The sequence below is a fragment of the Dendropsophus ebraccatus genome, chromosome 13 (assembly GCF_027789765.1).
Source record: "Dendropsophus ebraccatus isolate aDenEbr1 chromosome 13, aDenEbr1.pat, whole genome shotgun sequence".
NCBI classification, from domain to species: Eukaryota; Metazoa; Chordata; class Amphibia; order Anura; family Hylidae; genus Dendropsophus; species Dendropsophus ebraccatus.
In genome coordinates this window covers 47,480,419-47,493,541 of record NC_091466.1, presented here as the reverse complement: position 1 = coordinate 47,493,541, position 13,123 = coordinate 47,480,419, and the positions used below count along the sequence as shown (strand labels likewise).

The 13,123-nt window shown below is 43.7% G+C and overlaps 1 protein-coding gene across 2 annotated transcripts in view; it reads left to right on the top strand.

Moving 5' to 3' along the window:
• PRKCH (protein kinase C eta) overlaps window positions 1-13,123 on the top strand; it is a 139,532-nt gene that overhangs the window by 106,342 nt on the left and 20,067 nt on the right. For both annotated transcript variants that reach the window (XM_069949153.1, XM_069949152.1), the window contains one exon: window positions 198-352. In XM_069949153.1, coding sequence (XP_069805254.1) covers window positions 198-352 — 155 coding nt within the window. The remainder of the gene's footprint in view (window positions 1-197; window positions 353-13,123) is intronic.

Here is a 13,123-nt window from a genome sequence, read left to right as displayed (position 1 = left end):
TGACAGGAACTGCCCAGAGCGGTAGCAAATCCCCATAGAAATCCTTTCCTGCTTTGGACGGCAAACAGAGATCTTAAAACTGTATAGGAAATACACTGGGAAATGTACAACTTGTTGCTGCAACTTTTAATCGTAATATTCTAAAAATGTTTTAAAATTGTATTGATGTTGGTTTTCCCTCTTCTTCTTACCCAAAGGACCGACTGTTTTTTGTGATGGAGTTTGTGAATGGAGGCGACTTGATGTTTCACATACAGAAGTCTCGGCGGTTCGATGAAGCTAGGGCCTGTTTCTACAGTGCGGAGATCACATCAGCCCTCATGTTCCTCCATGAGAAGGGAGTGATTTACAGGTAAGAAATGCCTCATATAGGGAATATGCAGTATATGCCTAACGGCCCTTTTTCGCTCGATGGCTGATTTGATCTTTTATGCTGGTGTTCCCAAAGCATGTTATTGGCCGCACATACAGCGAACGATGTTCGTTCATTACTTTAAGCACCAAATGAAGCCGACTAATCTAACCTGCCAGACAGATAATATCAAGAGGGCAGGGGTCAATGCTGTAGTGGGCTACCCTGCAGAGCAGCTTAGACATTTATTGCACTGTACAGATGTTGCAGAGCTATCTTTAGCTCGCCTATCTGCTAATGGCCGCATTACCTCTTTACGTTTGTGCATTTGTCTTCCTCTTTTCCTCTTGTCTCCTTTCTGTAAGTATCAGTCACCAGGGTTCGTGGCAGTGAATTTGGACATGACATGTATTTGCTTTTTTGAGTTTTAGGAGCTATCTGAGAGCACTGGCCGAAACCTAAATGTAATGATATTAGAGACTGATGTGAAGGATTCGTATGTGTGTACTATGCAGCTGAATCAGTTGGTGCTACTCATGGCAGCCAATCTTTGTATGTTTATGGGTCACCTAAAACAGTGATAATATTTGGCTGTAAGCATAGGGAGAGACACCATTTTTTTGGCTAAGGATGAGGTTTTTCTATTATTACATCAGTAGCCGCAGTAGGATAAACGGATAGTTGTTGTATTCCCTCGTAGTATAATAGTGGAGTTGCTACCAGATAGGCCGCTGCATAATAAGACCTATTTGAACGACCCTATTATGGCAACATACAACTAGTTAGACATGACCTATAGAGGGTTACGTTCTCCTACTTTGCTTTGGGGTGCCTCTCATTTTATTAAAGAGGTTATCCAGTGCTACAAAAACATGGCCGCTTTTTTCAGAGACAACACGACTCTTGTCTCCAGTTCAGGTGCAGTTTGCAATTAAGCTCCATTCACTTCAATGGAACTGAGCAGAGTGGGGCTGTCTCTGGAAGAAAGTGGCCGTGTTTTTGTAGTGCTGTCTAACCCCTTTAATACCTATAAGAGGAAAAACTAAGCAGAGAACATGACTCCCTATAGAAAGTTGTGTACACTGTAGCTACAACCCTATACCCTGGCCTTTTGAGGTACTTGATGATTTGAGTTGAGAGTAAGCTGAACCCCCTCTCCCCATTGCAGACACATGCGTCCTTAGTACAGTAAGCTTTATTGTAGCTAGAGGTTGTGGGATATTATTATATAGATATGCTGGTGAGGTGCTTCTAAGTCAAATCAGTGGCAGATGCTTCATAAAAATCCTTTATGGGAAACCATTAAACTTGCTACGTTATAGACTGTGGGAAGGAAATTATTGGAAGACGGCACACCTCCTATAAACGGCATTCTCAGGTTGTTGTCTGTGAAACCCAGTAAATGTGTCTCCCATTGTAATTCTGTTTGTGAGCTGTATAGACTTATATAGTCAGGTTGTTGCTTAGCAACAATGTGCTAGACTCCATGGGTGACCACTCTGGATTTCCATGCTACAGTGGAGTCACTCTCCATCTGAAGAACATTTATCATACAGTAAGAAACAGGGCCGCCGATAGGGCAGTACAAGTGGTACTGCCGTATGGGGCCCGGACCCTAAGAGACATGGGGGGGGGCCCGCCGGCCGCCGCCCCCCGACCGCTACGCTAGGGGGGTCCGCACGGCCCCCCTTGCCAACTGTTTTTGAGCATCCCGAAAAGCTGCGGCCACGCAGCTTCTCGGGATGCACTGATCGCTTTAATGTTCCGCCCGCACAGCGGGCGGAACATCAAAGCGATCAGAATACAGGAGAAGGACCTGTCAGCGTCCTCCTCCTGTATTCTCTCCCATAGGCTGCCGGCACTTCATACCAGCAGCCTATGGGAGGCCGGGCCGTGGTCATGTGCCCCTCCGGCAGGCGTGATGATGTGACGTCATCACGTCTGCCGGAAGTCCCGTCCCTGCGGCTCGCAAGATGGAGCCCGAAGAAGAGGAGGAAGAGCTGCTGCCTGCACAGCGCGGATTAGGTGAGTAGGATGTTTGTTTTTTTTTAGGGGCACCTCTGGGGGCATTATTAGTGTATGGGGGCACCTCTGGGGGCGTTATTAGTATATGGGGGCACCTCTGGGGGCATTATTAGTGTATGGGGGCACCTCTGGGGGCATTATTAGTATATGGGGGCACCTCTGGGGGCATTATTAGTGTATGGGGGCACCTCTGGGGGCATTATTAGTATATGGGGGCACCTCTGGGGGCATTATTGGTCTACGGGGGCACCTCTGGGGGCATTATTAGTGTATGGGGGCACCTCTGGGGGCATTATTGGTGTATGGGGACACCTCTGGGGGCATTATTGGTGTATGGGGGCACCTCTGGGGGCATTATTAGTATATGGGGCCACCTCTGGGGGCATTATTCGTGTATGGGGGCACCTCTGGGGGCATTATTAGTATATGGGGCCACCTCTGGGGGCATTATTCGTGTATGGGGGCACCTCTGGGGGCATTATTGGTGTATGGGGGCACCTCTGGGGGCATTATTGGTGTATGGGGGCACCTCTGGGGGCATTATTGGTGTATGGGGGCACCTCTGGGGGCATTATTAGTATATGGGGCCACCTCTGGGGGCATTATTGGTGTATGGGGGCACCTCTGGGGGCATTATTAGTATATGGGGGCACCTCTGGGGGCATTATTAGTATATGGGGGCACCTCTGGGGGCATTATTAGTATATGGGGGCACCTCTGGGGGCATTATTAGTATATGGGGGCACCTCTGGGGGCATTATTGGTATATGGGGGCACCTCTGGGGGCATTATTGGTGTATGGGGGCACCTCTGGGGGCATTATTGGTGTATGGGGGCACCTCTGGGGGCATTATTAGTATATGGGGGCACCTCTGGGGGCATTATTAGCTCATGGGGGAACCTCTGGGGGCATTATTAGTATATGGGGGGCACCTCTGGGGGCATTATTAGTTCATGGGGGCACCTCTGGGGGCATTATTAGTTCATGGGGGCACCTTTGGGGGCATTATTAGTATATGGGGGCACCTTTGGGGGCATTATTAGTATATGGGGGCACCTCTGGGGGCATTATTAGTATATGGGGGCACCTCTGGGGGCATTATTAGTATATGGGGGCACCTCTGGGGGCATTATTAGTATATGGGGCCACCTCTGGGGGCATTATTAGTATATGGGGGCACCTCTGGGGGCATTATTAGCTCATGGGGGAACCTCTGGGGGCATTATTAGTATATGGGGGCACCTCTGGGGGCATTATTAACTCATGGGGGCATCTCTGGGGGCATTATTAGTGCATGGGGGTACCTCTGGGGGCATTATTAGTTCATGGGGGCCACCTCTAGGGGCATTATTAGCTCATGGGGGCACAGCTGGGAATCCTACATACAGGGGGCACAGCAGGGGATCCTACATACAGGGGACATCCCACACAGCGCAGTTACTATGGGAGCCTACAGGGGGGAGAAAGGAAAGGAAGTTGCTAGAAATGTGCGGAGCCTAAATTGTTTGTCTCGCAGGTTCTAAGGGGATGAAACGTATCTGGAAGGAATCATCATGGAGGTCTGGGCCGGATGGAGAGGAAAAGGGAAAGTGACGCCTCAGATCAAAGAAGACGTCACCGGTGAGTCACTGTATGACACTTTTCTTATTTTGTAGAACATCATTTAGTAGGGGCGCCCCGAGGTGACAGCTACTACATTATCTGTACTCAGAGATATCACTGTGTTATCTGTTGTGTTACATAGGACTGCAGGTGACAGCTACTACATTATCTGTACTCAAGAGATATCACTGTGTTATCTGTGGTGTTACATAGGACTGCAGGTGACTACTACATTATCTGTACTCAGAGATATCACTGTGTTATCTGTGGTGTTACATAGGACTGCAGGTGACATCTACATTATCTGTACTCAGAGGGATATCACTGTGTTATCTGTGCTGTTACATAGGACTGCAGGTGACATCTACTACATGATCTATACTCAGAGGTATCACTGTGTTATCTGTGCTGTTACATAGGACTGCAGGTGAAATCTACTACATTATCTGTACTCAGAGATACCACTGTGTTATGTGGTGTTACATAGGACTGCAGGTGATATCAGGTGATTTCTCCAGGTTGCAGAAGTTCAAACTTCATCGTGCCCTGGTGTGCTGGTGTCTGTATGTGTGTATACATGTGTGCTGGTGTCTGTATGTCTGTATACATGTGTGCTGGTGTCTGTATACATGTGTGCTGGTGTCTGTGTGTGAGATCAATTCTAGAGAACTGGCACATATACCCCATTTTCCCCAGTGGCTTAAAATGTAACCTCTGTTATACAGTTATAAAATTGTAGAAATTAAATGTGAACAAGGTGCAATTCAAATAGACACTTACTTGTATAGCTGCCTCTTGTGCTCTGTATGCAGTGCATTATATTCACCCTTGCAACGTACAATTTATAGCGTGTCTACAAGCCCAGCGGGGCTCATCATGATGGAGACTAAAACTTATACAAGAGTGGGGTAGGGGTTCCCCTGTATTCAGAATGCTGCTGAGTGCTCGGCAATGCCCCATCTGGGATTATTGAATTTCAAAGGTTTTTGCAGAGCAGGATAAAGACACCTCTGCTGCACAAACAGGATCTCCTAGAAAGCGTTCTCACCGCCATGTATTCGCTATCACTGGCTTGGGTGAGCTAAACTAGTCTGCCTGGGGGGGGGGGGTGATTTGTATATGCTCACTAACATGGAACAGCCTCATTATATTAGCCTTATCAACATATTCTATGTTAGTGAGCATACCGGGGGGGGGGGGGATATTGGTGAACATATACAAATCAAACAGCCCCCCCCAGACCCTCGAAATTCAATAACCCCAAACGGGGCATTGCCTAGTACTCAACAGCATTCTGAATACAGGGGAACCCCTACCCCACTCTTGTATAAGTTTTAGTCTCCATCATAATGAGCCCCGCTGGGCTTGTAGACACGCTATAAATTGTACGTTGCAGGGGTGAATATAATGCACTGCATACAGAGCACAAGAGGCAGCTATACAAGTAAGTGTCTATTTGAATTGCACCTTGTTCACATTTAATTTCTACAATTTTATAACTGTATAACAGAGGTTACATTTTAAGCCACTGGGGAAAATGGGGAATATGAGCCAGTTCTCTAGAATTGATCTGAACCAAATTATACCTCCCAGCAAGGCGTGGGGCAAACACACAATTTTTTTTTTTTTTTTTATTAATGTGGGGGGCCCAGACACTTTGGTTGTATGGGGCCCCGAAATTCCTGATGGCGGCCCTGGTAAGAAACATTGGTTGTGTGTCTCCAACTGGACCTTGGACCTGGGAGAAAGATGGAAAGAGGAATAAAGGAAATGGTTCTCTCCGCCGGAGTCTGAATTTCTAGGAATGCTTATAGAATTCTGTAAGAAGGGCAAAGCAGCTGGCAGGAAATATGTTTTATTTTATTAATACTTTGAGCTTTTGTTTTCTTGCTCACTCTTACATGATTCATTATTTTATCGTGCTATGAATCTGTCTTGTGACTTGCTGATGTGAATATCTTTAACCCAGTAACACAGATACTTGTCGAGACACATGAAGCAAACACATTCCAGGCAGGTTTCTTGTATGTTAATAGAATGTACAGGATGAATCTTGGGTGTGTAAGGATCCAGAGCTTCCTGACCTAGTGAGAAGATACCGGCAATGTCCGTACTGTGATTCTGTACAGAATTTTTTTTTTTTGATAGGAGATAAATGTTAGGTGTGCAGTCACTGTCATCCTATAGAGCTTAATTATATGTTAAGGAGAATAAGCAGAGATGAATGGGAACAGTGCTTAGCCGAGCACTTTACCTTTTTGCTTAGGTGATCGGTGGGGGTCTCAGCACCTGTACCCTTACTGATCAAAATTTCGAGTAGGTCAGGTTCCAGAGATCAGCCAACTTGAGCATGCTGGAGTCTGATCATTCAGCATTTGAATACTGGTCTTTATTCTGTATCCATGTTTTCCAGGCAGCCTTGAAGGGGTTGGCCACTTTATAGTAAAACCGTTTTTACTGAGAGCAGCATCCTGTCTACCTCATAAAGCTAAAATCAGATACCACTCCTCCAGGCCATGCTGCCCTGCTCTGTGGTGAGTCTGTCCATAAGATGGCTGACATGGAGGAGCATGTGACCATGCCCCATCTTCAATATCCTCCATAGGCATATACAGACTCAGTGGTGGACACTGGGGGGCGGGACATGGTCACATGCTCCTCCATGTCGGCCATCATATGGACAGGCCCCCCCCCTACAGAGCCTGGAGGAGGGTAGTCTGATTTTCGTTCTATGAGGTACACAGGAAGCTGCTGTCAGTCTATACAGCAGATATAATTACTAATACTGTAGCAATAGTAGTCATCCTCCTGAACCTCTGGCTTCATGAATTTAATAATTTCAGATTTACAGTGATTACTGAATAGCAGGAGAAGAGATGCACGTCTACAAAATTATTCACCCTTTGGATATAACTTTATTATAGAATAACGTTTGCAGACAGCTTAGAACCCGTCTGACTGGTGTGCATTTCTCCTGCCAGGCTGCCCTCGCTTTCTGTGAATAGTACAAGCTGAAGATTAGGTAAATGAAAGGGAGACAATAAATTACTGTAAATGATCTGGATTATAGCCATGGCAGGTAACATGCTGGAACTTTTTCCTCCCGTTGCTTTACTGACAGGACAGGACATGTTCTAAGGAATGAAAAACTTTCTATGCGGAAAAGACCAGTAAGTGCACAATACAACGTACAGTATGAAGCCCATGCAGACAATGGATATTTCCATTGGTGAATGCTGCCATATTGGACATGGATTAGCTTCAAACAATAGAGCAAATCTATGGCCCAGCAGCCGACATGACTTACACTCAGAATCCATGCAGCAACACATCAGTACCAGACATGTCACTTGTCCTTCCTTTCTCTATGTGGATTATTAAATCTTCCTGGAAAAACTTTTAGTACAGATTTCCATGAAATATGAGGTGATGATTTTAGAGCTGAATTATGGCACAGAGTAAAGCTTGATATTCTATTATGTGCACAGTGAGTACTTCAGGTGGAGTCCATGCTGATTTTGAGGTGTGTTCTGCCCCAATCTGCTTAAATTCCACCTTGAATAAGTGTTTAATCAAGGTTTTCTGTGCTGTATTCACACAATATAATTTCCACATTGAAATTGGTATTTCTCATCATTTTCCTTAGTGTAAACAGGGTTCCCTCATCATATATTTACCGTAGTTCTACATACATACTAGTGCGTGGCACAGTTTAGATACTGTGCACCCACTATTCCCCAGTCTGTACACATTCCCTTTTTTCATATTATTTCATTGTGCAATTGACTTGCTGTAAATTTTGTAGAAAAAATATACCTTTCTCTTAAGTGGATAATGGATTCCATGTCAACAAGGTGCATGTGGGAGGTTATGTGGCTGTACTTCAGGCCTGCACAACTTAGCAGTAGAAATTATAAGGGCTAAATGCCAGGTTTTTTTGGGGTGGGGTTATGTTCTGATTCGATCTTGCATGTTTTTATTGCCCAGTTTAGAGAATCTTTTACTCTCAAAAACAAAACAAAACTAAAGACTCCGCACCTGAGCAGGTACAGCTCACAGTCCAACAAGCAGTGCTCAGCCGATAGCAGATAAATACTTATTTCAACTAGATAACAGCAGCAGCACTCACCCACTTGGAAACAGATGCGTTATTTTGGGTCGGGTAACAAACAGGACATTGTGCAATCCAATAAGAAGAGCTACGATTGGTTCACGCTACACGCGCTTCATGGGGCTCGCATGTGACTGACGCTGCTGTTATCTGGTTGGAATAAGTATTTATCTGCTGTCGGCTGAGCACTGCTTGTTGGACTGTGAGTTGTAGTGGCTCTGGTGCAGAGTCTTGCGGAGTCCTGACCAGAGTGCCCACATGTGTTTCTCTATTGGTGGACAAAATTTCTTTTGCCTGTCTGACTTGGTTCTCTCATTTGACACTCATGTAGGCCAGGTTGCTGAATAAATGTTTGACCAGCAAATAGATGGCTCTTGTAAAACGAAAGAGAAAACACCCCCAGATTTGTTTCCCAAGGAACTGGACCAGGCAATTATGCTATATTACCAGTGTCCACATGGCATGGATCGAACGCTTTCATCCCCTGATCCCTAAATACAATGGCAGCAGCCATATGAAAGTGCCATGCTACGTTGTTTCCTGTTGGCTCCACTTGACCATTGCCCAAATGACAGGTTCCCTTTAAACAGAAATTGCTGCAAAATACATAATGAATCTGTGTTTTTCCAATACTAAGTGCTGGAGGATTAAGAGCATTGACTTGTTTCACTTTGCTACTTTTATTCTTGTCATGACAGCACCAGGGCCTTTGTACAGCCGAGTCATTATATCCTTCCCAAGAGGAAACTCCACCCTGACTCTGTAACTGCTTGTAATTCCTGCCAGGATTGCCGAATTTTGAGAAAAGAGCTATGAAAAACATAAATATATTAAATAAGAATAAGGGTGCGTTCACACGTACAGGATCTGCAGCAGATTTGATGGCGCAGATTTGAAGCTGCAGATTCAAAGCAAATCAATTCTGGACCATCAAATCTGCTGCAGATCCTGTACATGTGAACACACCCTAAAGTGTAAAAGACCTAATGTAAAATGCACGTAAAGCATATATAGAATATAGAGCTAGTGTTGAACCGGTGAAAGAGGGGGGAGTGACGTGTTTGTAACTTTTTGTTACGTGGCCTAGAGATTTCATGCGATTGTGAAATTAAAGCTGTCTTGGGTAAAACACATTTTATTACTCAAACCATTCTTATAGCTACAACTAGACAATAAGAAAACAAACGCATACAAGTATTAAAGGGTACTCTGGCGAAAATATTTTAAATCGGCTGCTTTCAGAAAGTTTAAATATAGATTTGTAATTTACTTCCATTTAAAATCTTCATCCTTCCAGTACTTATCAGCTGCTGTATGTCCTACAGAAAGTGGTGTGTTCTTTTCAATCTGACACAGTGCTCTCTGCTGCCACCTCTGTCTGAGACAGGAACCTTCCAGAGCAGCAGCAAATCCCCATAGAAAACCTCTCCTGCTCTGGACTTGTCTCAAACAGAGGTGCCAGCAGAGAGTATGGTGAAAAGAATACACCACTTCCTGTCGGACGTACAGCAACTGAAAAGTACTGGAAGATTTAAGATTTGTCAATAAAAGTAAATTACAAATCTATTTTTTTTTTACAGAAGATAGGTAAAGCAGTGTAGAAACAGACTAACACAGCAGGTTGGATCTGAGCCATTTATTTTTTTGCAGTCAATTTATTTATTTTTTTTTGCATCATGGGTGCCTACCAATAATACCTCTCTTTTTTTGCCTGTAGATGTGGATAGAAGTAATTTTTCACAGGTCATACTGCTCATGGTGGCTGAAGATAGGGCACCCTTCTATGGTGTTGTATGGCCTGGAATGGGTTCACATAAACTGAAGACATTCTTTTTAAAGAGTCACTGTCGTATTTTTTTTTTTTTTTTTTTTTGCAGAAATCAATAGTCCAGGCGATTTTAAGAAACTTTGTAATTGGGTTTATTAGCCAAATCTGCCATTATCTGCATGTAAAAAGCCTTTTCCCAGGTCCCCCCCTCCTTCCTCTTTTTCATCCACTCCAAAAAATCTGAAAATTGTGACTTGTTGCAGGAGACGTACCCTGTCTGTTCTAGGGAGAGGGGAGGGGGGAGGAGGAAGGAGGGAGTTAGCCGGCAGCAGAAAGCAGATAACAGAGGATTACAGGCACTGCTGGGTGACAGCTGTAATCTGAGCTCAGACAGGTCACTGGTGACTGTCACAGGAGATATCCCGTGAGGGATTTGTAGATTAACTCTTTGTTGTCCTGTTTTGGTCTTTTCTTTAGCTCTCTCCATAGGAGAACAATGAAGACAGGGGGGAGAGCTTCAAACTGCTTTTTCATGATAAAAATGCATTTTTTGATAATAAACCCAATTACAAAGTTTCTTAAAATCGCCTGGACTATTGATTTCTGCAAAAAAAAAATTCACGACAGTGACACTTTAAGTATGCTGAATCATGTTGCTCTGCAGGTGTACACCTATAAATTTACCTGATACCTTAGCAACGACAACAGTTGTTGGAATTCATCTGTCACGTGTAAACTCTATTACGCTCTATTAGAGTTACTGCCTTTTCCCGAGGGTAATATTCATAGAAAGAGAATTTATTAGTACATCTCATTTTACAGAAGACATGTACAGTCTCATAGCTCATGCAGGATTACTTCTAATAAAGCTCTATTCAGTTAATCAGATTTGTGCAGTAAAGGTTATTCATTAGGACTAGAATAAGTGCTGGGTTACCAGATATTCTGGATTATTGGATCATCATAGGAAAATAAAAAGACATAATTTATATGCAAGTTTTTTTTCTAGAAACAAGGGCCAGATTGGCAAACTTTTTAGATTCTTTAAAGAAGAATTATGTCAGAAATATTAATTGCTTCTTTGCTGATATTAAGTGTTTGGCAGACCCCTGTGTCCCTTCAGCACTATCTAACAATTCCATCTTCTCAGGGAAAGCCCAGCAGGGCTGTGTATCAGTTTTTAGCCTTTATGTGGATGCCAACCCTGCCCCTCCCAGGTGGAGTTAACTCTGTCTGGCTAGGCCCGCCCCTGAGGAGAGCTGAACAGCATTTATCACAGCCAAAGTGTCTTATAGCTCAGCTCAGTGCTTCTTTCCCTTTGTTTTAGTGATAAGTTTTGGGAGCAGTACCCAAAGCCCCATGATCATAATGTTATATTGATATGTCAGCAGTTTTCAGACAAGAACTATTTAATGAATATGGCAACTGATCACTGCTTGGCAGAGGGAAACTTACAATATGGTCCCCTAGCACAGTATGAAATGTTCTCCTCCCACACCACACCGAACATTCTTTATGTGATATAATACTGCAGTTTTAGTAAATCCAACATGAGGCTCCTTTTAGGATGACATCTGATTGCTGAGGACCTGTGATTATATTATTAAAGGGGGACTCCAGCTATTTATTTTTTCTTTCAAATCAACCGGTGTCCGAAAGCTAAACAGACTTGTAAATTCTATTTAAAAAAAAAAAAATCCCTGTCTTCCAGTACTTATCAGCTGCTGTATGTCCTACAGGAAGTGGTGTATTTTTTCCAGTCTGATACAGTGCTCTCTGCTGCCACCTCTGTCCATGTTAGGAACTGTCCAGAGCAGTAACAAATCCCCATAGAAAACCTCTTCTGCTCTGGACAGTTCCTGACATGGACAGAGGTGGCAGGAGAGCACTGTGTCAGACTGGGAAGAATACACCACTTCCTGCAGGACATACAGCAACTGATAAATACTGGAAGAGTGGAGATTTTTTAAATAGAATTCCTTTACAAATTTATATAACTTTCTGACACCTGTTTATTTGAAATAAAAAATATTCTTGTTGGAGTTACCCCTTTAAGGGAAGGATTTTACCAAAACCCATAATGGATAATAGGATTTTTTTGATCTTCAGAAAGGGCACGGAAGTTGGAGAAAGGGTGAATCGACAAAACAAATGCATACAGCCGATAGCAAGCATTGCACACACTGTGTACTATTGTGATGACCTACATGGTGAACAGCTGCACTGCCCAGGGTGGGATGTATGCCCTGTCTCCATGTGTGTCACATCTCACAGGTTCCGACACCTCATCCTACAATAGTATTCCCTTACTTTAAACCTAGAGCTGCCACAATCCTGCTCAGACGTACCTCTGACGGTCTGTATCTGGGATAGTGGGGGAGGGGAGCCTGCACTAGAAGAAGCGTACAAAAGGAAATGAATCACGGATAACATTACATCACACCTGTGAATTATACTGAGCTCTCCAGTACATATTGCACCATCTGTTTAATAGCCATGGTTAACGGAGAGAAATTAATCTGGATTTCCAGATGCACCAATCAAGCAGTTGGGATATCGGAATGGCCAAGGTGACCTCTTCTAATACCACACATGGGATTTTGCAGACTGGAGAATAGCAGATGCATGCCTTAATAATGCACACACATGGCTAATAGTATGCTATGAATGTTGCTAATATGATGGAATTATCGAAGGCCTCAAACCTGTGACTCTCCAGCTGTTGTAAAGTTATTACACCCAGTATGCCCTGTTAGGTAGCTGGGAGTTGCAGAGCCATGGCTTGGAGACCACTGCTTTAGCTAAATCCATTGCAATAGCAACCATCATAGAATACTGTTTAGCCGTGCGTGTCTGGCTTCGTCCTAGTATTTGCTGAACAATGGAAGGGATCAGACTGGAGTTAACGTTTCAAAAGTTTACCCTGACGTTATAGTACAAGGCAATTAGTTCTTATATAGTCCGTATATCAGTTCACACAGTAAGGTATTACCAGAGAGCAGGGCATTGAGAGAGCTTAGATGACTATTACATAGTAGGAGCACAGCGCATAATCCGTATACAGAGTCTGATATGGAACAAGCAGTGGAAAAAATAACATAGTAAAATATGACTCAATCAGTATAAGATATGTAAAGAATTTACTTAGTTACTCAATATTTTTATGTAGTGTAGATTTTCTGTGTGATATGTTGCATTGTAACTATATTTGCGTAAACTTTAAACGTTCTGGTTGATCCGATGCTGAGCGGATGACATCTGATT